The 24,193-nt window shown below is 49.0% G+C and overlaps 1 protein-coding gene and 1 long non-coding RNA gene across 2 annotated transcripts; one reads left to right on the top strand and one right to left on the bottom strand.

Annotated features, from left to right (window-relative positions):
* Positions 1 to 7,395: 7,395 nt before the first annotated feature.
* On the top strand, positions 7,396 to 21,180 carry LOC135076719 (mucin-2). Its single transcript, XM_063971140.1, has 7 exons — positions 7,396 to 7,491; positions 7,761 to 7,861; positions 9,225 to 9,428; positions 10,817 to 11,025; positions 11,424 to 13,348; positions 17,335 to 17,463; positions 21,093 to 21,180. The coding sequence occupies exons 1-6, from the start codon at positions 7,396 to 7,398 to the stop codon at positions 17,443 to 17,445; spliced, it is 2,646 nt and encodes an 881-aa protein (XP_063827210.1). The 3' UTR covers positions 17,446 to 17,463; positions 21,093 to 21,180.
* Positions 14,734 to 16,706, bottom strand: LOC135076581 (uncharacterized). Its single transcript, XR_010258313.1, has 3 exons — positions 16,275 to 16,706; positions 16,037 to 16,175; positions 14,734 to 15,946 (listed from the first exon to the last, which is right to left on the bottom strand). It is a non-coding gene; the product is annotated as an uncharacterized LOC135076581 (long non-coding RNA).
* Positions 21,181 to 24,193: the final 3,013 nt, after the last annotated feature.

Genomic DNA, 24,193 nt, shown 5'->3' with positions numbered 1-24,193 from the left:
CCGGCCGGCTTGAAGAGGCTTGAGCATGCTGTGGAGGATCAGCTTTATTTCATTTTGAGGAAGGCTCGCATTATTACTAATGTTTGGTGAGTTTTTTGTGAAAGACTGAATTTTTTTGACAAAAATATCACTGAGAGAAAGATCTCTCAGTGATTTTTTTGTGAGGAATGCTTATAATTTATTTTTTCAATAATGACATGGCTATAAGCAACTCTGAATGTGCTTACTTAGTCCAGTAGAATTAGCTTTTAAATCGGAAATAATTCCTACAAAAGATTTTATTGTTTTAATGGCTTCTTTGGTTGCCCATTAAGACTCTCCTAAGTTTTCGACTTCGACGGAGTTGTGCTTAAGTGGTAGGGGCCCCCGAAAGAGGCATTTTTTCGGTTTTCCGGTTATACCGCGTAAAGGACTTACCCTATCAAAAAGTGGTCTTCATGACGGTTGAAGGGCACTTAATCCTGCATTGAATAAGACCAAATTCATATGTTTTGGACAAACCATTCTCGCGCTAAAGTTCGGCAAAGTAGAAAATATACGTATAATTAATGACCCTCTCCACGTCCAATGGTTTGTTACCCACAGGCTTCCAAGTCTTGAAAAGGGCCACCTCAACCAGTATAACCCTATCAAGGCTTACGAGCTTGATGCGCCTATCCTTGTTCGTCCCAGACGTTCCTTAACTGCGGTTGCTGCACCTCTTCCTGGCACTCACCTGAACGACTCTGTGTTACCTACTGTGGCTGCCCCTCTTCCTTGTATCCTCCTGCATGACTACGTTGCCTAGCCGTATGCCTGGTCTAAGGTTCGACGCCAAAAATTCAACAACAACAAGTTCATATTAAAACGCTGAAGAGTTTTTTGTTTGTTTGTTTGAACGCGCTAATCTTAAGAATGACTAGTTTGATTGAAATCATTATTTTTGTGTTGAATAGCTCATACATTGAAGAAGGCTATAGGATATATACAATCACTCTACGACTAATAGAGGCGAAGCAGTAAAGAAAAATGTTGCAAGCACGGGAAATAGTATTTAAACTATTTTCACTCGTACGAAGTTGATTTTGTGGCGTCGAACCTTGGACCAGGCATATGGCTAAGCAATTAAATCGTACAGGAGGGTACAAGGAAGAGGGGCAGCCACATTAGGTAACACAGAGTCGTTCAGGAGAGTGCCAGGAAGAGGTGCAGCAACCGCAGTTAAGGAACGGCTGGGACGAACAAGGATAAGCGAATCAAACTCGTGAGCCTTGTTAGGGTTACACTGGTTAAGGCGACCCTTTACAAGGCTTGGAAGCATGTGGGTAACAAGCCATTGGACGTGGAGAGGGTCATTAATTATACGTATATTTTCTACTTTGCCGAACTTTAGCACGAGAACGGTTTGTCCAAAACATATGAATTTGGTCTTATTCAATGCAGGATTAAGTGCCCTTTAACCGTCATGAAGACCACTTTTCGATAGGGTAAGTCCTTTACGCGGTATAACCGGAAAACCGAAAAAACGCCCCTTTCGGGGGCCCCCACCACTTAAGCACAACTCCGTCGAAGTCGAAAACTTAGGAGAGTCTTAATGGGCAACCAATGAAGCCATTAAAGCAAAAAAATCTTTTGTAGGAATTATTTCCGATTTAATCAATTTTTGTGTTTAATTCTACTGGCCTAACTTAAAGTTATAAATAGTTAACAAAAGAGTATTGTAAAGTTGATTCTAATTTACTTTAGTAAAAAAAAAATAAGTATGTATTTTTGGAAAATGCAAAAGTGCCTTTTAAGATTTTTATAGATCATTGTAATTCACCAAGAACAAGTTTTGATGTATATTTTTTTACAGATGCCTTACTTTCATTGTCTTTCTATTAAATCTGTATACCTATTAGCCTGTTTTCTCATCTGTATATCTTTCCACCAGTGCCAAATCGCTGTTCGCCATCCCCAAAAACGAAGAGTTTGTCTACATAAACGCGGACGACCCGGGCTGCGCGCGTGACGTCAGCTCGCTCGTGCGAGGACTCATCGAGCTGTGCGCGGGCGCGGAGCCCGAGCCGCCGGCGGAGCGGCCCGGCTTCAGGCAGTTCCTGCAAGGACATATAGACCTGGCCTTTAGTGAGGGCTTCGATGATAATGTCGGGAAGTACGCGATGAGCACTTCGTTCTTTGAGGTGAGTTATCAGTGACTTGACTTGACTTAGCGTGACGAGAATTCGCGTACGGCTGGCATAGGAGGACCGCTAGCGCTGCACGGCACCAGAGGGTGTCATCCGTGGAGTGATTGTCAGCCCCAGAAGGGGAAGAACTGTACTATAGGGACAAGGACGAAGAAAAATAACTTGTAGGGAGTCAAGAAGTGTGGCGCGGTGGAGTGCAATCTGCCCTAGTAGGTAGCCGCAATTCCGCGCACACCTCCCGCGATTCGGCCAGTATAACCACAAGGTTGGTATGGCCATGGGTGGTGGTGGTTTGACTTAGCGTGACGTCAGCTCGCTCGTACGAGGGCTCGTCGAGCTGTGCGCGGGCGCGGAGCCCGAGCCGCCGGCGGAGCGGCCCGGCTTCAGGCAGTTCCTGCAAGGGCATATTGACCTGGCCTTTAGTGAGGGCTTCGATGACAATGTGGGGAAGTACGCGATGAGCACTTCGTTCTTTGAGGTGAGTTATCAATGACTTTTGACTTGACTTAGCGTGACGTCAGCTCGCTCGTGCGCGGGCTTGTCGAGCTGTGCGCGGGCACGGAGCCCGAGCCGCCGGCGGAGCGGCCCAGCTTCAGGCAGTTCCTGCAAGGGCATATAGACCTGGCCTTTAGTGAGGGCTTCGATGACAATGTGGGGAAGTACGCGATGAGCACTTCGTTCTTTGAGGTGAGTTATCAATGACTTTTGACTTGACTTAGCGTGACATCAGCTCGCTCGTGCGCGGGCTCGTCGAGTTGTGCGCGGGCGCGGAGCCCGAGCCGCCGGCGGAGCGGCCCGGCTTCAGGCAGTTCCTGCAAGGACATATAGACCTGGCCTTTAGTGAGGGCTTCGATGACAATGTGGGGAAGTACGCGATGAGCACTTCGTTCTTTGAGGTGAGTTATCAGTGACTTGACTTGACTTAGCGTGACGAGAATTCGCGTACGGCTGGCATAGGAGGACCGCTAGCGTGCACGGCACCAGAGGGTGTCATCCGTGGAGTGATTGTCAGCCCCAGAAGGGGGAGAACTGTACTATACGGACAAGGACGAAGATAATAACTTGTAGGGAGTCAAGAAGTGTGGCGCGGTGGAGTGCCCTAGGCAGCCGCAATTCCGTTGCCAGGTCCAAAAACACAAAAGCCGGAGTCTGTGCTTCATTTGGCCGGACATTTTACCCTAAAAGCCATCCTGATGCGTGCGCTTGATATTATTTTGTAAGTCGACTCTCGCCTGGCGCGGCAGCCACATAAAAAGTCTAACAAAAGCCGGACAGGCCGGACAAGCCAATATTTGGCCGGACAAGGCCGTAAAAAGCCAAACATGTCCGGCTAAAGCCGGACACCTGGCAACCCTACGCGCACACCTCCCGCGATTCGGCCAGCATAACCGCAAGGTTGGTATGGCCATGGGTGGTGGTGGGTTGACTTAGCGTGACGTCAGCTCGCTCGTGCGAGGGCTCGTCGAGCTGTGCACGGGCGCGGAGCCCGAGCCGCCGGCGGAGCGGCCCGGCTTCAGGCAGTTCCTGCAAGGACATATTGATTTGGCCTTCAGTGAGGGCTTCGATGACAATGTGGGGAAGTACGCGATGAGCACTTCGTTCTTTGAGGTGAGGTTTATAATAAGTTTAGTTGACATACTTAAATAATAAATTATAAACTATAAACCTAAATATGTCTTTTTTGCTTTGTGACGCTAAACAAAACAAAAGCATGGGCCCGAAGCGCGATGATTTAAAAGCCCGTCCATGCGTGCGACGTGCTCAGATGCCCTCAATGTGCGAGGTGGTTAGCCGCGAAAATCGGCTACGTAAGCTAGCGTACTTAGGAGTCGAAGTGGTCACCATGGCTTAAATCTATCGGATAAATCATCATCACCATCAAGTCTTACATACAATCACAATGAGGGTTTTCGCGAATGAAAGATCCGCTAGATGGCGGGACGTGGATGTGGGGTCTGACTGCTGCGTGATTGGTGGATTTTGACATATCTGTCAATGTCATGTCAAAAATAACCAATCATGCAGCATTTGGACCTCGCGTCTATTATTTTTCATTCGCGAAAACCCTTATTCAATATGGCGTCAACCAAACGTCATTATCTTCGTTTGTCATCAAATGTTCTTTTATAGAAGTTATGTCTTGGGTCTGTTTGATAATGGTGTCAACTACCCTTTGGTTTCAGCTGCCAAGTGCGTCTACCTGGCGCTCCGCAGCGCAGGCGCTGACGCCACTATACTTGGAGGAAGACGGCGACCAAGACGCAGGCGGCGCTCTTTTTGACGCGCTCGCCACTGACGTCAGATTCTCGCAGGCGAGGTGTGCCAAGGTAAATAGGCTCTTATTACTTTGCTATAGGTTCCTCATTAGAAATTAGGGGATGTGACATGTTTTTATAGCGCAGGCTAGGTGTGCTAAGGTAAATAGGCTCTTATTACTTTCCTATAGGTTCCTCATTAGAAATGAAGGGATGTGACATATTTTCGCAGGCAAGGTGTGCCAAGGTAAATAGGCTCTTGTTGCTTTGCTATAGGTTCCTCATTAGAAATTAGGGGATGTGACATGTTTTTATAGCGCAGGCAAGGTGTGCTAAGGTGAATAGGCCCTTAGCCCCTTATTGCTTTGCCATATTTGCTCTACGAGACGAAAGAAGACGAGATGATGAGTTATAGCAACCAACAGGATTTTCGTTATTTACACATTTAATCTCTGCTTAGCTTTGGTGGAAACGGTTGACCCAAAGTAACCTTATCCTTTTGCGAAACGTTTCCCAAAGATAATAAGATTGTTTATTACTTCAGGTACTACCGATAGCTCAAGCATCGTATGCCGAAGGTCTTCCATCACATTATTCTACACAGCATCATGCTCACAAGGTTGGTGTTTTATTTTTTAAACATGAATTAGTAAGTACAAAGTAAATTAAACTGTTTCGACTACTTCATCATGTTAAAATCAAAATTTTTGACACGACAATGTATGTCGGCCGCTACCTTTAAATCTTCGAGAGAGTCAGTGTTAGTACACTAAAATTCCGCGGGTTGCCTGCCTGTTAGTTGTACCGCGCTTTAGTACAAGCTGTAGGCGCTCGCGGCTTGCGCCCGCCCTATGCCGCGTGTGGAAAACCATGTGGAAAGCACGTCTTCGCGAAAGTTCTTAAAGGCCGGCAACGCCCCTGGGTCTGCGGGTGTCTATGGGCGACGGTAATCACTTACCATCAGGTGATCCGTCTGCTCGTTTGCCTCCTGTCACATAAAAAAAACCATCGATTTAACCGTATTATCAATTTGCCTATGGTCATTACTCTATTTTTTTTTTAAGCTATAACCAGGCCTGTTCATCTCCGCGTGTTTACATCGAAAACAAAACACGCACGATGGCCCACCTACAGGATACTATTCGACAAGGCCTCACATACGAGCGAACATTAACTCACGCACGCGTATTCTTGTGTATGATGGAAGAAAATAAAGAAAATGGTGTACTAAATACTGTGCAGTATTTAACTGCCTAAATAATAATAAAAACACAGAATGTACTTTTTTAAGTTGCCTCAAGACACTGAGAGGTAAATAAGTAGTTAATATTATTCATGATAATTCATGCTAAATCATGTATTTTCTCCGCCATTTTCCGCAGTTTGGCACCTCACGTCACATCATTTTACCGAAGTCAGCCCTATAGCTTCGGCGCAGTGCCGATCACTGACGTTTGTCAACAAAATGGTGCTTGACTCTTGAGACAGGCTAAATTACACCATATTGTTAATGACATTAAGCATACATTTTTTTAAATACTTTCGCGAAGTAAAACTTCTGTACGTAATACTTATTATTATTCTGTGCTAGTATCTACTGTGTATTTCTTTGTAACAAGCTATAACATATACCTAGGTGAGCGTGGCACTAGGCGTGCTGGAGTCCATGGCGCGCGGCCCGCTGGCCGGCGGCGCCCGCGCCCGCTTACAAGCCGCCTGCGCCGCCGCGCACCGCGCGCGCTCACTATGCGAGGCTCCCTCGCTCACTGCGCACCCCTGCATCCTGCCCGACCAGTGAGTACCGCTCAGTATGCGACAAGCTGTAACACATTGGTTCGTCCCTCAGGGGAGGCGCAAAAGCCTTTCAAAGGGGGCGCGGGCCATCTGTGTACTTAAGTATAGAAAACCTGCGACCGCTGAGAGAATGCATTCCAGAGTCCAGACTGCTCGATACGACCAATAAATAATCTTGACTGGAGGAGGGGGGGCGCGGAATTTTTTGTATGGTTGAAAGGGGGCGCGTCTCAAATAAGTTTGGGGACCAATGCTGTAACATCAACTAGGTGAGCGTGGCGCTAGGCATGCTGAAGTCCATGGCGCGCGGCCCGCTGGCCTTATGCGAGGCGCCCTCGCTCACCGCGCACCCCTGCATCCTGCCCGACCAGTAAGTACTGCCTGACATACTGAGCTTAGTGTCAGACTTAAGTGAGACGATGGGACAGCAAAGTTCTGGAGTGGAGACCACGTATCCATTTACAAGGTGGGAGGAAGGTGCTGGATGCAGGCTGCTACCAACCAAGTGAGATGGAAATCATTAGGAGGTGGGGCTATGTTCAGCAGTGGACGTCTTGAGGTTAAAATGATGACCATTACCTAGGTGAGTGTAACGTAGGAATGTTAGACTATGGCGCCCGCAGGCCGCCTGCTCAGAAGCGCACCGCGCGCGCTCGCTTGCAGGCTCCCTCGCTCACTGCGCACCCCTGCATCCTGCCCGACCAGTGAGTATTGACTGACATACTGAGCATAGTGACAGACTAAGTGAGCCGAAGGGACAGCAAGGTTCTGGAGTGGAGTAGTAGTAGCGTAGGAATGTTAGACTCTATGGCGCCCCCAGGCCGCCTGCGCAGAAGCGCACCGCGCGCGCTCGCTATGCGAAGCGCCCTCGCTCACTGCGCACCCCTGCATCCTGCCCGACCAGTGAGTATTGACTGACATACTCGTACTAAGTATAGTGACAGACTGAGTCGATGGGACAGCAAGGTTCTGGAGTGGAGACCACGTATCGGAAAACGTAGCGTGAGATGTCCACTCACAATAAGGTGGAAGGAAAGTGCTGGATGCAGGCTGCTACCAACCAACTGAGATGGAAATCATTAGGGGGGGGGGGGGGGGGAGCTATGTTCAGCAGTGGACGTCTTGAGGCTAAAATGATGATCATTACCTAGGTGAGTGTAGCGTAGGAATGTTAGACTATGGCGCCCGTAGGCCGCCTGCGCAGAAGCGCACCGCGCTCGCTCGCTATGCGAGGCTCCTTCGCTCACTGCACACCCCTGCATCCTGCCCGACCAGTGAGTACCGCTCAGTGTGCGACAAGCTGTAACACATTGGTTCGTCCCTCAGGGGAGGCGCAAAAGCCTTTCAAAGGGGGCGCGGGCCATCTGTGTACTTAAGTACAGAAAACCTGCGACCGCTGAGAGAATGCATTCCAGAGTCCAGACTGCTCGATACGACCAATAAATAATCTTGACTGGAGGAGGGGGGGCGCGGAATTTTTTGTATGGTTGAAAGGGGGCGCGTCTCAAATAAGTTTGGGGACCAATGCTGTAACATCAACTAGGTGAGCGTGGCGCTAGGCATGCTGAAGTCCATGGCGCGCGGCCCGCTGGCGTTATGCGAGGCGCCCTCGCTCACTGCGCACCCCTGCATCCTGCCCGACCAGTGAGAACTGACTGACATACTGAGTATAGTGACAGACTGAGTCGATGGGACTGGGCAAGGTTCTGGAGTGGAGACCACGTATCCATTTACAAGGTGGGAGGAAGTTGCTGGATGCAGGCTGCTACCAACCAACTGTGATAGAAATCTTTAGGGGAGGGGGGGCTATGTTCAGCAGTGGACGTCTTGAGGTTAAAATGATGATCATTACCTAGGTGAGTGTAGCGTAGGAATGTTAGACTATGGCGAGATCAAGAAGATCAAGTCAAAAGGCGAGATCCTATCCCGCATGAGACCGTGAAGGAAACTTTACACAACAGGAACAGGGCCGACAGGAAGCTGTACACTTTAGCGATTTTCAGCATGTGAATAATACATCTTCCATAGCCACTGCGGCCGCTTACGAAATTTCGAAAGAAGAACGGTCACGCCCCATACAAAAAAAACCCAGACCCGACAGAAACGAGACATACCTCAGTTTTTTTTGTCATGTCTTAATTAGTTAAATTATATATTTTTTATATTCGAAATCTATGTATAACACCAAAATATTACCCTTTGTTTTTGTTCAGGCGCTATACAAAAACTAATACAAAATGCCTATTTATCACCAAAATTGGTAAATGTATGTACCTAAATGTTTATTACAGCTGCTATGGAATGTAACTAGGTGACCTGAAGATACAGACGGATTATACAGGGTGGTTATACATATGGAACGATCTCACTCGATTATTTCTAAACTATACAAGATATCAAAAAACTTGTTACTGATTCTGAAAGAGCTTCACGAGCTCTTTCCAATGGTACCAATAATAGGTTACAGATTATGGAAGCTGGTGACATTGAATTTTTGGATTTTGTAACTTCTCGTTTCCACCCTGTATAATCCGGCTGTATCTCCAGGTCACCTAGATACATTCCATAGCAGCTGTAATAGACATTTAGGTACATACATTTACCAATTTTGGTGAGAAATAGGCATTTTGTATTAGTTTTTGTATAACGCCTGAACAAAAACAAAGGGTAATATTTTGGTGTTATACATAGATTTCGAATATAAAAAATATATAATTTAACTAATTAAGACATGACAAAAAAAATGAGGTATGTTTCGTTTCTGTCGGGCCTGGGTCACAGATGACCGTTCTTCTTTAGATTTTTAGTTGCTTTGAACGTGATGAAAAATTTATCAATTGTTTTAGTATAATAGTGATGTCATCAGCGTGTATGCATGCAACAAAACATACAGGGTGTGTTAGCGTTTTGGTAGCTCAATACAAGTACGATGGTAATTGATTAGCAGTTTCAAATTATATTTTTGTCTTACAATCATGTAACTCATATTTATTTTGTCTTCCTACAGTGACAACTCCAAAGAGCACTCATCTGGCGTGCGCTACATCAGCGCTTGCAACTGTGGGCGCACCAAGTGTTCTCGCGAGGACCCGTACTCCGTGAAACGGGCTAACTACACGTTCTACCAGCAGGCGGCTGAAGAGTGTGGGGTTTGTCCCACCCTGCAAGCCATTGACTTCCCCGTCTTTCAGCCATCCACTCCTACTTATAGGTAAGAGCCTTCTTATAGATAAGTTTTAGGATCACTTGCTACAGGAAGGCATGATTTTGGTGTGTGAAATCTGCATCAAGTGCTCTCGCGAGGACCCGTACTCGGTGAAACGGGCTAACTATACCTTCTACCAGCAGGCGGCTGAAGAGTGCGGCGTGTGTCCTACGTTACAGGCCATTGACTTCCCTGTCTTCCAGCCTTCCACTCCTACTTATAGGTAAGCGCCTTCCTATAGATAAATTATTCCTTAGGATCCCTTGCTACAGGGAGGCATGATTTTGGTGTGTAAAATCTGCACCAACTACTCGCGCAAAGCCCGTATGACTTCTCCGTCTTTCAGCCATCCACTCCTACATATAGGGAAGATACGACTTACGTACTTTTTCTACAGCCTACCCTTTAGGTTTGTAAAGTCTGCATCAAGTGCTAGTGTGAGGACCCGTACTCGGTGAAACGGGCAAACTACACATTCTATCAACAGGCGGCTGAGGAGTGCGGGGTTTTTCCCACGCTGCAAGCCATCGACTTCCCCGTTTTTCAGCCTTCTACTCCTACTTATAGGTAAGCGCCTTCTTATAGATAAGTTACTCCTTAGGATCACTTGCTACAGGAAGGCATGATTTTAGCGTGTTAAATCTGCATCAAGTGCTAGCGTGAAACCTGTACTCCGTGAAACGCGCCAACTACACCTTCTACCAGCCGGCAGCTGAAGAATGCGGCGTGTGTCCCACTCTGCAGGCCATTGATTTCCCCGTCTTTCAGCCATCCACTCCTACTTATAGGTAAGATACGACTTACATGCTCTTTCTACAGCCTACCTTTTAGGTTTGTAAAGTCTGCATCAAGTGCTAGCGTGAAGACCTGTACTCCGTGAAACGCGCTAACTACACGTTCTAATAGCAAGCGGCTGAGGAATGCGGTGTGTGTCCTACTCTGCAGGCCATTGACTTCCCCGTCTTCCAGCCATCCACTCCCACTTATAGGTAAGTTACTTCTTATATAATCCTTTTATAGGGAGCCATGTAATGTACACCAAGTGCTCGCGCGAGGACTCGTACTCGGTGAAACGGGCTAACTACACGTTCTACCAGCAAGCTGCTGAAGAATGCGGCGTGTGTCCTACTCTGCAGGCCATTGACTTTCCTGTCGTGCCATCCACTCCTACTTACAGGTAACTCCCATGATATAGGTGTTAAATCTTCAGTCCCGTAGATCAGTTTACAGTAAATAAAAGACAGTTCCATTGTAGATGGTTAAAAAGTGCGGCGTGTTTCTCAAGCTACAAGTACTATTACAGGTCCAATAATATTCTAGGTTTACGAAACCTTCTTATCCCTATAATAATATGATTCGGAACCTTCAGAGCGGCTTACTTTTTTAATCTTCAGAGCGGCGTCAGTGAAAGGCGCATCGTCCCAGGAAGCGGGCGAACCAGCCGCGCGTTCCCAAGGGGACGGGGACGGAGACGGCGACGGGGACGGGGACGGCGCGTGGTCCGTGGCCGACGCGCTGTCGCCGGGCTCGGCGCGGGACGACGACGACGCCTCGCCAGCTTCCGACAAATACGTGGTGCCGGTTAGAGGAGATTCTACTTCAGGTACGAAATGGATATTAAAGCTTAAAGCTTATCATGAAATTATGTTAGGTGTGCTCTAGCTAGCGAGTGCGTCAAAAAAATGTATGAAGATTCAGATCCAAAGTAGCCGCCGCTGTACAATGCGTCATACATTTTAATGTATTTTTTTAGCAAGGACACGTAAACTCATGGTAAGCTCACTGGTGTCATGCACGATTCTACCTAGATTTGTCTCGAATTTAAATGTCTTACTTTGTAAATGGAAGTAAAGTTTTTAGCTTTCCAGGGTGCTTCAATGCTTTAGTCTGACACATAAATCACTTTTAATTTCCACATTCCAGCCGTCGACATCCGAGTACTTACCTGGCATGCTACACTGAGTTCTGACACATTCTTCACATTTAATTTCCACATTGCAGATAAAGTGATGACCCGTCAACCATCCACGACCGAGTACCTACCCGGCATGCTCCACACAGGCAGCCCGGCCGGCCTGCTGCCCGCCTTCCCGTCCTTCAGCCTCGTGTGCCTCGGGCCCTCCTCGCTGTACTCGCACAGCGCCGGCCTGCCCGAGGCGCTGCAGCCCGGCCTGCTGCCGCACACCAACCACCTGCTGCCCTGGGACGCGCTCGCGCGGTCGGTACAGCTCATCATCATCATCATCGTCCAGCCACAGCACAGCCCGGCCTGCCCGAGGCGCTGCAGCCCGGCCTGCTGCCGCACACCAACCACCTGCTGCCCTGGGACGCGCTCGCGCGGTCGGTACAGCTCATCATCATCATCATCGTCCAGCCACAGCACAGCCCGGCCTGCCCGAGGCGCTGCAGCCCGGCCTGCTGCCGCACACCAACCACCTGCTGCCCTGGGACGCGCTCGCGCGGTCGGTACAGCTCATCATCATCATCATCGTCCAGCCACAGCACAGCCCGGCCTGCCCGAGGCGCTGCAGCCCGGCCTGCTGCCGCACACCAACCACCTGCTGCCCTGGGACGCGCTCGCGCGGTCGGTACAGCTCATCATCATCATCATCGTCCAGCCACAGCACAGCCCGGCCTGCCCGAGGCGCTGCAGCCCGGCCTGCTGCCGCACACCAACCACCTGCTGCCCTGGGACGCGCTCGCGCGGTCGGTACAGCTCATCATCATCATCATCGTCCAGCCACAGCACAGCCCGGCCTGCCCGAGGCGCTGCAGCCCGGCCTGCTGCCGCACACCAACCACCTGCTGCCCTGGGACGCGCTCGCGCGGTCGGTACAGCTCATCATCATCATCATCGTCCAGCCACAGCACAGCCCGGCCTGCCCGAGGCGCTGCAGCCCGGCCTGCTGCCGCACACCAACCACCTGCTGCCCTGGGACGCGCTCGCGCGGTCGGTACAGCTCATCATCATCATCATCGTCCAGCCACAGCACAGCCCGGCCTGCCCGAGGCGCTGCAGCCCGGCCTGCTGCCGCACACCAACCACCTGCTGCCCTGGGACGCGCTCGCGCGGTCGGTACAGCTCATCATCATCATCATCGTCCAGCCACAGCACAGCCCGGCCTGCCCGAGGCGCTGCAGCCCGGCCTGCTGCCGCACACCAACCACCTGCTGCCCTGGGACGCGCTCGCGCGGTCGGTACAGCTCATCATCATCATCATCGTCCAGCCACAGCACAGCCCGGCCTGCCCGAGGCGCTGCAGCCCGGCCTGCTGCCGCACACCAACCACCTGCTGCCCTGGGACGCGCTCGCGCGGTCGGTACAGCTCATCATCATCATCATCGTCCAGCCACAGCACAGCCCGGCCTGCCCGAGGCGCTGCAGCCCGGCCTGCTGCCGCACACCAACCACCTGCTGCCCTGGGACGCGCTCGCGCGGTCGGTACAGCTCATCATCATCATCATCGTCCAGCCACAGCACAGCCCGGCCTGCCCGAGGCGCTGCAGCCCGGCCTGCTGCCGCACACCAACCACCTGCTGCCCTGGGACGCGCTCGCGCGGTCGGTACAGCTCATCATCATCATCATCGTCCAGCCACAGCACAGCCCGGCCTGCCCGAGGCGCTGCAGCCCGGCCTGCTGCCGCACACCAACCACCTGCTGCCCTGGGACGCGCTCGCGCGGTCGGTACAGCTCATCATCATCATCATCGTCCAGCCACAGCACAGCCCGGCCTGCCCGAGGCGCTGCAGCCCGGCCTGCTGCCGCACACCAACCACCTGCTGCCCTGGGACGCGCTCGCGCGGTCGGTACAGCTCATCATCATCATCATCGTCCAGCCACAGCACAGCCCGGCCTGCCCGAGGCGCTGCAGCCCGGCCTGCTGCCGCACACCAACCACCTGCTGCCCTGGGACGCGCTCGCGCGGTCGGTAACGGAACTATTCCCACCTCTCGTTCCCACCACTGCAACTCCTGTGTAGCCAGGATCTACAGCTTGACCGCCAATAAAAACCCAACCAATGAAGGTCAAGTTTGTCCCGGGGGAAAGTTAAACTGTCATTGGACCCGCAACGAAATTAATCAGAAGAACATAGGAGGAGTTCGAAGTTAAGGTTCAACTTCTCTCCATTGCAAAGCGGATGACAGGTGCGGTCAGTACTCATCATCATCATCATCCATAGGACGTCCACTGTTGAATATAGGCCTCCCCCAATGATTTCCATGTTGATCGATTGGTAGTAGCCTGCGTACTGCGCCTTCCTGCTACCTTTATGATGTCGTCGTTCAGCTTGCTAATCCGTCGGGCTATATCAGCGACTTTAGTTCGTTTACGGCCAGTACTCGCCATACAGTTAATATACCTTGCGGAATAAAGCAAAAAAACTCACCCATTTTTTGCGTGAAAAGGTAAAAGTGGACTCGTGACTTTTTGAGAAAGTGACTATTTTACGAAATGTCGTTCTGCGTCAAAATCCATTTGTCAATTACCAATAACTTCCCGTTCGTGAACTGACGAAACAAAACTCAAATTTCTACCTTGACATTCGTGAGTATAGAAGCGAGACGGCAAATTATACCTGCGTGCAAGCAGCGACTTCTTTGTTAAAGGATATTAATCCTTTACCAAGCTATGGTATCCACAGAGCCCACATCAAATTCAATTCAAATTCAAATAGTTTATTCAGTACGTAGCCCTTTCTAAGGCACTTATACACGTCTCAAATATAGCTTGCCCTACCAATTTGAACTTTTGGGCTGTGAATATACGTTCGTTCGTTTCAGCCAAATGACCTTTACCAGATCGTCGGTCCACCTAGTAAGAGGCCTGCCCACGCTACGCCTTCCAGCCCGTGGTCGCCACTCGAGCACTTTTCTGCCCCAACGGCCATCGTCTCTACGAGCTATGCGCTCTGCCCACTGCCACTTGATTTTCATCATCACCATCATAATTTCAGCCATAGGACGTCCACTGCTGAACATAGGCCCCAATGATTTCCATGTTGATCGATTGGTCCAGCGCCTTCCTGCTACCTTTATGATGTCGTCGTTCAGCTTGCTAATCCCTCCGGCTATGTCAACGACTTTAGTTAGTTTGCGGCCAGTACTCGTCATATCGCTCGAGACTTTTTGTGAAAGTGACTATAATGATATTTTGCGATATGACGTTCTGCGTCAAAACCCATTTATTAATTACTAATAACTTCCCGTTCGTCAAACTGACGAAACAAAAAGAACTCTGTAATATGTTTTCACACATGTTTATGTAAATAAATATCTTTTTCTTATCCTGTAACAACTCAAATATCAACTTACCAAATACCTTGAAGAACAAGACATTCTCCCGCACTATCAGTCTGGCTTCCGGAGAGGTCATGGAACTGCAACCGCACTGGCTGATGTGGTTGACAATCTCTTGGCTGCCCAGGACAGGGGCCAAGTGTCATTGATGTTGTTGCTCGACTTCTCGCGCGCCTTTGACACAATCAGCATTCCTCTTCTTCTCTCAAAGATGAGTTACTATGGTCTTCATATCACTGCTGTAAAATGGTTCCACAGTTACCTCACACAAAGACATCAGTATGTTCAGCTAAAGCAAAAGGATGGTACTACGTTGGAATCGACACTGAAACCAGTAATCCGCGGAGTCCCTCAAGGATCAATATTAGGCCCTATCTTATACATTTTATACAGTGCAGATATAACGGGAACTATAAGACACTGCCATCATCATTTATATGCAGATGACTTGCAGTTGTACCTGCCATTTCCACCGTCAGACCATGCCGATGGAGTGACCAGGGTGAACAACGACTTGCGGAGCATCTCAGAGTGGTGCAAGAATAACTGCCTGGTGATAAACCCCAAAAAATCAAAACTTATGCTTTTTGGAACTGCTAAAAATATAAAAAAACTAAGTACTATAGCCCTCAATGTTTTTATAAATGGAGAGCCCATTGAGAGAGTGGTGGAAGCAAGGAACCTGGGCATAGTTTTTGACAGCCACCTTCGTTTCGAGAGCCATATCAGTGAGTGTGTTAGGAGCTGCTTTTATCGGCTGAAAGTGCTGTACAGGCTTAGACCATATATTAGTGAGAAACTCAGAATATTACTTTGTGAATCTCTTGTACTGTCCAAACTAAACTACTGTGACACAGTGTATGGTCCATGCCTACTCGCCAGGTCAGCGAAACTGCTTCAAAGAGTTCAGAATGCATGTGCGCGTTTCTGTTTTACTGTGCCGCCACGCACACATATTACCCCCTTCTTAAACTCTGCAGGCCTTATTAAAATGGAGGCGCGCAGGAGGTTGCATCTCGCCACTATGTTGTTTGGCATTATTGTAGCAGCAAAGCCCAAATATCTGTATGATAAGTTGGAGTGGGCTGATGGTCATAGAAAGTATCCGAAACGAGCATGCACCCACATTTTCTCCACACCGAGGCATCGAACAGTCGCATTTCGTGGCTCCTTCAGGTTCGCTGCGACGCGTTGTTGGAACGATCTCCCCCCGCCGATTCGTGCCCTGGAAGTAAAACACACATTTAAAACACACGTCAAAAAACATCTCTTGGATCTTCAAAGAATATGAATCTGAATCTGGAAGTTTACCTACCTACAGTGTATGCACGTAACATGTACACGGGTTACATGGTTTCGTCCCAGCATAGGTGCCTAGCGACCCATCTCGCTTTAGTGTGATGGTGCTATGGTGGTTGCTTCCTCAATATATTATCATCACTGGACCTGGAAGACTAAAGCACAATGCATCATTTTACACATACCATCTACGTACGGATTAGAGAGAGGCTAAATGTGGAACGGAGAGAGGAGGATTAATGAGCGTAGCTTACCATCAAAGTCGTTGATCTTTCGAACTGCCAGAGCGTCATCTTTGTCGCAGCGAAAACACTACCACAAAACACACACCCATGGTATCCTCACGACAAGTACGCCTCTCCTCTGTTTATTTGTTGCTTGGTGGTATTTTAACGGTGATTACGTGGCACTTATGTATGGCGTGATTGGAGCGAAGTGGCATGGCTGGCTGGCGGCGGTCAGAGAGAAATTTTAATCATACGACGGTGTTTTGTTTTATTCATTCCACAGATCACTATATTTATGTATGGACCCAACCGTGACCTATCCGTGGTGTTGGCGGCGGGGCGCCACCATCAATGCCGGATCGCTGGTTCCAATTTTTGACTATTAAAAACTATAGAGTTAAACGATGGTGGCGCCCCTCTGTCGGTGCATCTGGTGGGACGGTTTCGGTTTGGTTTATGGCAGGCTATTCAGTGATCGTTTTTAATGTCTCGGACACTTTTTACTTTTTTTTTGTTTTTTTTTTTCCTTTCTTCTTAATCTTTGGCAATGGACTCTGCAACACAAAGATAATGTTGTGTCGCGACGATTGGATTGGACTTATGGTCATGGCCACCCTGATTTGTCGTAGATTGCATAAATGTTGGTTTTGTTGATTTGTTGTTTTGTTTTTATTATTTTTTATTTGATTTTTGTGTTTGTTTTTTATGGGTACATTTTTGCCGCCCCCTTATTGCGTGTTCCCGCCGACGGACAGGTACTTTACGGAGTGCTTCTCCTTCGGCGGTAGGGCGCAGCAACGTCAAGGGACCCGCTGAAAATCGGTGTCGAGGCATGCCCATGGCATGCCCCGATTAATGCTGAGCGGGCCCCTATTTGACAGCAGGGCACAATGTTTATCTTCTTTATGTAATTTATGTAAATGTGATGTCGCTCTGTTTCGTCAAATAAAACATTTTTTACTTTACTTTTTACTTAAATATATACCCTGACATTCGTGATGTTGTAAGCGATACGAGCGGCATGCTCGTGCGCAAGCAGCGACATGCTTCTTGAAATAAAAAATATTAATTAGTTATCCGTTACCAGGATAGAGGGCGGTTTGGGCCTGGGCCCGCGCGGGGCGGGCGGCGCGCGCGGGCGGGGCCGGGCGGCGCCGCACCACCTCACCGTCAAGATCTTCATCGGCTTCGAGTATGAGTGCCCGAGGGGACATAGGTATGTGCTATTTTATGTTTCCTTCAATAACTCATTTTCAATTTTTTTTAAAGTGGCCTGATGGCTTACGTACCGGATTACTATTGTTATTTATTAGCTAATGTCCACAATCCTAAGAAGCACCACGAAGCATGATCTACCGCTTTTTTTCATGCAGTTCACATGAAGTTAAATTAACTTAATTTCATTCCAACATGTGGCTTACGTGTTAGTATGTGTGAATTATACTATACAGTATTATAACTACTGACTAGTCGATAAGTAAATTTTTGTAAACAAAAAAAAACTCATTTATTTATGCAAATAGGCTTTAAAAAGGCACTTTTACTACTGAAATAATATATTTGTTTGTAATCCCTAAAATAAAAACAAAATGATTATATCTTTATTTATTGTCTGGCATGGCATTCATAGTAACAGGCTTTGTTTAATTTGGGACTAGATAGTAGATAGCGCTCTGTAAAATGTGTCTCATATTCGAAACAAGATAAATAAATGACACATACCTGTGGTTTCCATTAATGCGCGTCTTGTATAGTCAGGTAACAAGTTGACAGCGAAAGTTGAGTAGTCGCAAGAATATAGGGGGAGTGCGATAGTGCGAAGTACAATATCAATTCCCTATTTTACAAAGCGGGAGAGGGATGACTGAACAGACTAGTAGAGTTTGTTGTTGTAATTTTTGTATTTAGATTTCTGCCTTTGTTTTTGGGCTTTCAAAAACTTCACCTCACAAATTAACTAATTGTCTGGTTGTTGCGTTATTTAGAAGATTGTGTAGTAGATTTTGACCTTTTTTCTGTGTTTGGAGATCTACTTCTATTTCCCTATTTTGCAAAGCCGAAGAGGGATGACTGAATAATTGACTAGTAGAGGGAGCTCTGACAATTTTCGACTTTTTCTGTATTTAGAGTTTATACTTCTATTTTTGTATTTACAAAAAAGAGATATTTAAGTATGTTTATATCCGATGTCTGGCACTCATAATACAAGCTTTGTTTAGTATGAGACCAGAGGTGCAGTGTGAAATGTCCAAAGATATTTATTATTATTATTTCATCATCATCAACAGCCCTTTACAGCACACTGCTTGACTATGAGCCTCCTCCACTTTAGTGGAGGGTTTTGCCATAATCCCCACGCTTGGCAGGCGGGTAGGAGATCGCAGTTTAAAAGATTAATGTTTATCAGAGATCGCTGCTGTCCGTTCTTAGTTATTATTTAAAACAACTAATTTACGATTTAACTGATCGTCCGGTCGTCGCGTTCCAGGTTCATGATGTCGTCCCCCGATACCGTGGTGGGCGGAGGCGTAGTATATCAATTTTCCTAATTTGCAAAGCGGGAGAGTGATGATTGAACTCTATCTAGTAGAGGTTGTTGTAAAGCCCGGTCCGTGAGCACGCAGAATTTTGTCCAATGACTCCTAGCTACCCATCCTTATTCCCGTTTTTTAACAGTTATTTCATTGAATTTAATGCGAGGCAAAACTTTAAGATTACCTTTTAATAGAAGCTGATAAGTTTTGTGAGGGGCAAACTGCAAACGATTCCTGTCTCCCCATTGAGATATTAAATTCAAGCATGTATCCGCTAGATTTTCAAGCTTTGATCTAGTGTCAGCCTCTATTAAAAGGAGACCGTCATCAGCGTACCCGGTTAACGAACAGCCTTCGGGTAATGGTAATGCTAGAAAATCATCGAAACCCAAATTCCAAAGGTAGGGCCCTAGGACCGATCCTTGGGGACAGCCGCGCGTGAGCACCTTTGATTCAGCATGATGGCCGAGTTTTAATTTAGTTGTACCGTTACAAAAGTACGAGTGCAGTAGTGAATATATATTACTATAGCATCCACGAACTTTCAGTTTTAAGAGCAGGATCGGCCACCAAGCATTGTCGAAGGCACCTGAAATATCGAGGATTATTCCTACAACGTACTTTGCCACCGAGGACGTCACTTTTTGTCTAACAGATATTACTGCATCTGCAGTAGACTTCCCGGCGGTGAAGCCAAACTGCTGCTCGTGAAAAATTGGACCACCCGGTAGCAAACGCGGCACTACTAAACGCTCTAACAGCAGCACTACTAACGCATCTGTTTGCTATCTCGGACTAATTTTAGAGAAAAACTTTAGTTTTGTCGAGCACATTAAACAGATCGGTGAAAAAGCTAAAAAGAACTTTTATGCCTTAAGTCACATTTCAACCTCGACGTGGGGTCTAACGTTTAAAATCCTCCGAGTAATATATTCGGCCACTTATTTAAGCTCCATTTGCTATGGTGCACCAGTTTGGGCTGACAGAGCTACTATAGGAGCCGCTCGACGGAAACTACTCCAAAGTCAACGCCTTGCATTGATTTTTCTTTGCAAAGCTTACAGAACTGTGAGCACGGAGGCTCTGCCAGTCCTGGCTGGTGTACTGCCGGTCGACTTAGAGGTACAAAAGCGTGCGGCTATGTACTTCGCATCAAGGGAAAATATAACCTCCGATTTCTTAAATAGCCGCGATCGTTCTAAAATAAGTCGATTATTTGATTCCCGAGAAGTCGTTGAAGAAGATTTACTTAATGAATGGCAAAAAAGATGGGATACGTCAGTCAAAGGACGTCACTTATATAAATTCTTCCCGAATGTACGCGAACGTCTAACTAGGCGATGGTTAGAAATCGACCATTGCTCGTCGCAGTTCCTCACGGGACATGGCAACTTTAAACATAAACTTCACGAATTCAAACTAGTTCCGTCTCCTTTTTGCGAGTGTTCCACTGATGATGTCAGTCATGAGCAGTCTGCCCATCATATCTTGTGGGAGTGTGATCTTTGGAAACATGAACGTGATATAATGCTTAATTCAATACAACATACATCTGTTTCCGCAATTTATTACACCGATCTTGTCGCGACAAGGAAAAATTTCCGTGCTTTTAAGCGATTTTGTGAAAAATATTATTGGCAGGTAGTTGCTAATTGCTCATAAGATAGGCCCCCTTAATTTAATTTATTGTCCGTGGTGCATAATCTTTTTCTTAAAGGTTTTAAACCTTTGTTTGTCACCTGTCATCCGCTTTGCAATGGAGGGAAGTCGAACCTTAATTTCGAACTCCTCCTATGTTCTTCTGATTAATTTCGTTGCGGGTCCAATGACAGTTTAACTTTCCCCCGGGACAAACTTGACCTTCATTGGTTGGGTTTTTGTGGCGGTCAAGCTGTAGATCCTGGCTACACAGGAGTTGCAGTGGTGGGAACGAGAGGTGGGAATAGTCCCGTTACCCATCCTTATCGCCCGCGCGTAATTATATTGCTGTCGCGACTTTGCGACTGGTACCCGCAGTGAGTGTGCGAGCGCGATAGCAACATAATTACGCGCGAGCGATAAGGATGGGTAGCTAGGGGTCATTGGACAAAATTCTGCGTGCTCACGGACCAGACTATAGTTTTCGAAAACAAATCCTTATCGTACAAGTGAACTAAAGCTGGGTTGCACCATCTTATGATTAAGTCATTGAACGCCGAGACGCTAGACACAAATGAAATTGTATTGTTCGAGGCTCACCGGTGAGCCGCGTGGCGTCCAACGTGTTAATTGACATTATGATTGAGCTGATCGTCCGGTCGTCGCGTTCCAGGTTCATGATGTCGTCTCCCGACACCGTCGTAAGCGGCGGCGGCACGGCGGCGACTCGCGAGGCGGGCGCGGCGGGCGCGCGGCTGGCGGCCGCAGACATGCCGCTGGCCGCCGCGTGCCCGTGCCGCGCGCCGCACGTGGCGCCCGCCCAGCTGGCGCGCGTGCACGTCGTCACGCCCAAGGCGCCCGTGCACGTCACGCTCGACCCTAAGGTGCGTTGATAAGGCTTCAATGAGGGCTATCGTTTTAGCGCTCACCAGTTGGCGCCACTGTAGAGTAAGGTCCTGTCACTTGCTAGTAGCGAAGACAGTGGCGCCAGCTGGTGAGCGCGAAAGTGGTAGGAGGACTATCGCATTTGCACTCATCAAGATGGCGCCACTGTAGAGTAAGGTCCTGTCAATCGCCAGGGGTGCCGACTGTTAAGTATAATAACGATAGCCCTCATTCCAATGACGATGTAATAGACCATTAGACGCCGCCGACATGCCGCTGGCCGCCGCGTGCCCGTGCCGCGCGCCGCACGTGGCGCCCGCCCAGCTGGCGCGCGTGCACGTCGTCACGCCCAAGGCGCCCGTGCACGTCACGCTCGACCCTAAGGTACGTGAGATAAGGTTTTAATGAGGGCTATCGTTTTAGCGCTCGCCAGTTGGCGCCACTGTAGAGTAAGGTCCTGTCACTTGCTAGTAGCGAAGACAGTGGCGCCGGCTAGTGAGCGTTAAAGTGGTAGGAGGACTATCGCATTTGCACTCATCAAGATGGCGCCACTGTAGAGTAAGGTCCTGTCACTTGCTAGTAGCGAAGACAGTGGCGCCGGCTAGTGAGCGCTAAAGTGGTAGGAGGACTATCGCATTTGCACTCATCAAGATGGCGCCACTGTAGAGTAAGGTCTTGCCAATCGCCAGGGGTGCCAACTGTTAAGTATAATAACGATAGCCCTCATTCCAATGACAATGTAGTAGACCATCAGACGCCGCCGACATGCCGCTGGCCGCCGCGTGCCCGTGCCGCGCGCCGCACGTGGCGCCCGCCCAGCTGGCGCGCGTGCACGTCGTCACGCCCAAGGCGCCCGTGCACGTCACGCTCGACCCTAAGGTGCGTTGATAAGGTTTCAGTTCCTATGACAATGTAGTAGACCATTTGACGCCAATCAACTGGCGGCCGCGTGCCCGTGCTCATCGTCACGCCCAACGGAGCCTGTGCACGTCACGATGAACCCTAAGGTACGTTGATAAGGTTTCAGTTCCTATGACAATGTAGTAGACCATTAGACGCCACAAAATCAACTGGCAACGCCACAAATCAGCAGTGGGAGACGGCGTATTTGACTGCACCAGACAGTCTGCCAATAGAGAGAGATGGTGGGAGATCGTGTGGAAAGTTGTATCCGCCTCTACAACCGATGTGAACAAAGCCTCAACGTGACCACGACCGCTCTGCCAAGAGCATAACGAATAAGAAGAATCAACTGGCGGCCGCGTGCCCGCCCAGCTGGCGCGCGTGCACGTCGTCACGCCCAAGGCGCCCGTGCACGTCACTCTCGACCCTAAGGTGCGTTGATAAGGTTTCGATTCCAATGACAGTGTAATAGACCATGCATTTGACGCCACTAATCAACTGGCCGCCGTGTGCCCGTGCCACGCCCAAGGCGCCTGTACACGTCACACTGGACCCTAAGGTGCGTGGGATAAGGTTTCAATTCCTATGACAATGTAATAGACCTTTTGATGCCGCACGTGGCGCCCGCCCAGCTGGCGCGCGTGCACGTCACTGGACCCCAAGGTGCGTGGGATAAGGTTTCAATCTTACTTTAACTTAAGTAGCGAAGACAGTGGCGCCGGCTGGTGAGCGCTAAAGTGGTAGGAGGACTATCGCATTTGCACTCATCAAGATGGCGCCACTGTAGAGTAAGGTCTTGCCAATCGCCAGGGGTGCCAACTGTTAAGTATAATAACGATAGCCCTCATTCCAATGACAATGTAGTAGACCATCAGACGCCGCCGACATGCCGCTGGCCGCCGCGTGCCCGTGCCGCGCGCCGCACGTGGCGCCCGCCCAGCTGGCGCGCGTGCACGTCGTCACGCCCAAGGCGCCCGTGCACGTCACGCTTGACCCCAAGGTGCGTTGATACGGCTTCAATTCCAATGACAATGTAGTAGACCGTTTGACGCCACCAATCAACTGGCGGCCGTGTGCCCGCGCCGCGCCCAAAGCGCCCGTGCAAGTGACGCTCGACCCCAAGGTGCGTGGGATAAGATTGCAATTCCAATGACAATGTAATAGACCGTTTGACGCCAATCAACTGGCGGCCGCGTGCCCGTGCTCATCGTCACGCCCAACGGAGCCTGTGCACGTCACGCTCGACCCTAAGGTGCGTGAGATAAGGTTTCAATTCCTATGACAATGTAAGAGCGCCTTCACATTACGTCGCAAGTAGTGCGGCAGCAACGCGACTATAGCAGCGCGACAGACGCGCTGCCGATAATTTCATACTATGTGACAGCGGATGCCTGCCTTCACATTATAAAAACGCCGCTGCCGCCGCACTGTTTGCGACGTAATGTGAAGGCGCACTAATAGACCGTTTTGACGGCACCAATCAATTGGCGGCCGCGTGCCCGTGCTCGTCGTCACGCCCAAGGCGCCCGTGCACGTCACGCTGGACCCTAAGGTGCGTTGATAAGGTTTCAGTTCCTATGACAGTGTAATAGACCATTTGACGCCACCACCGGTTGGCGGCCGCGTGCTCGTCGTCACGCCCAAGGCGCCTGTACACGTCACGCTGGACCCCAAGGTACGTGGGATAAGGTTTCAATCTTACTTTAACTTAACCGCCTCGGTCTAGTGAGACCACAGAGGTTACCACTTGTCGGTCTTTGCTTCAGACGCAGAGGTCCCGGTTTGGTTGGTGGTAGGGCTTGTTCTAAGTCCGCCTGGCTAGCTACCACCCAGTGGCGGCACCCTTCCCCCCTCCCTCAGTCATAAGTTGGGTATACATTTAGCGGGAAGCCAGGGCACCCCAAAATGGTTAGTGCTCCCCACACATTTTTGGGTTACCGATTCGAAGACAACATATGGATATCAGTACTAAGTCATGAGCTAGCT

Source organism: Ostrinia nubilalis, chromosome 12 (assembly GCF_963855985.1).
Source record: "Ostrinia nubilalis chromosome 12, ilOstNubi1.1, whole genome shotgun sequence".
Classification (NCBI taxonomy): domain Eukaryota; kingdom Metazoa; phylum Arthropoda; class Insecta; order Lepidoptera; family Crambidae; genus Ostrinia; species Ostrinia nubilalis.
The sequence above is the reverse complement of the archived record's forward strand: the minus strand, read 5'-3'. Positions and strand labels throughout refer to the sequence as shown.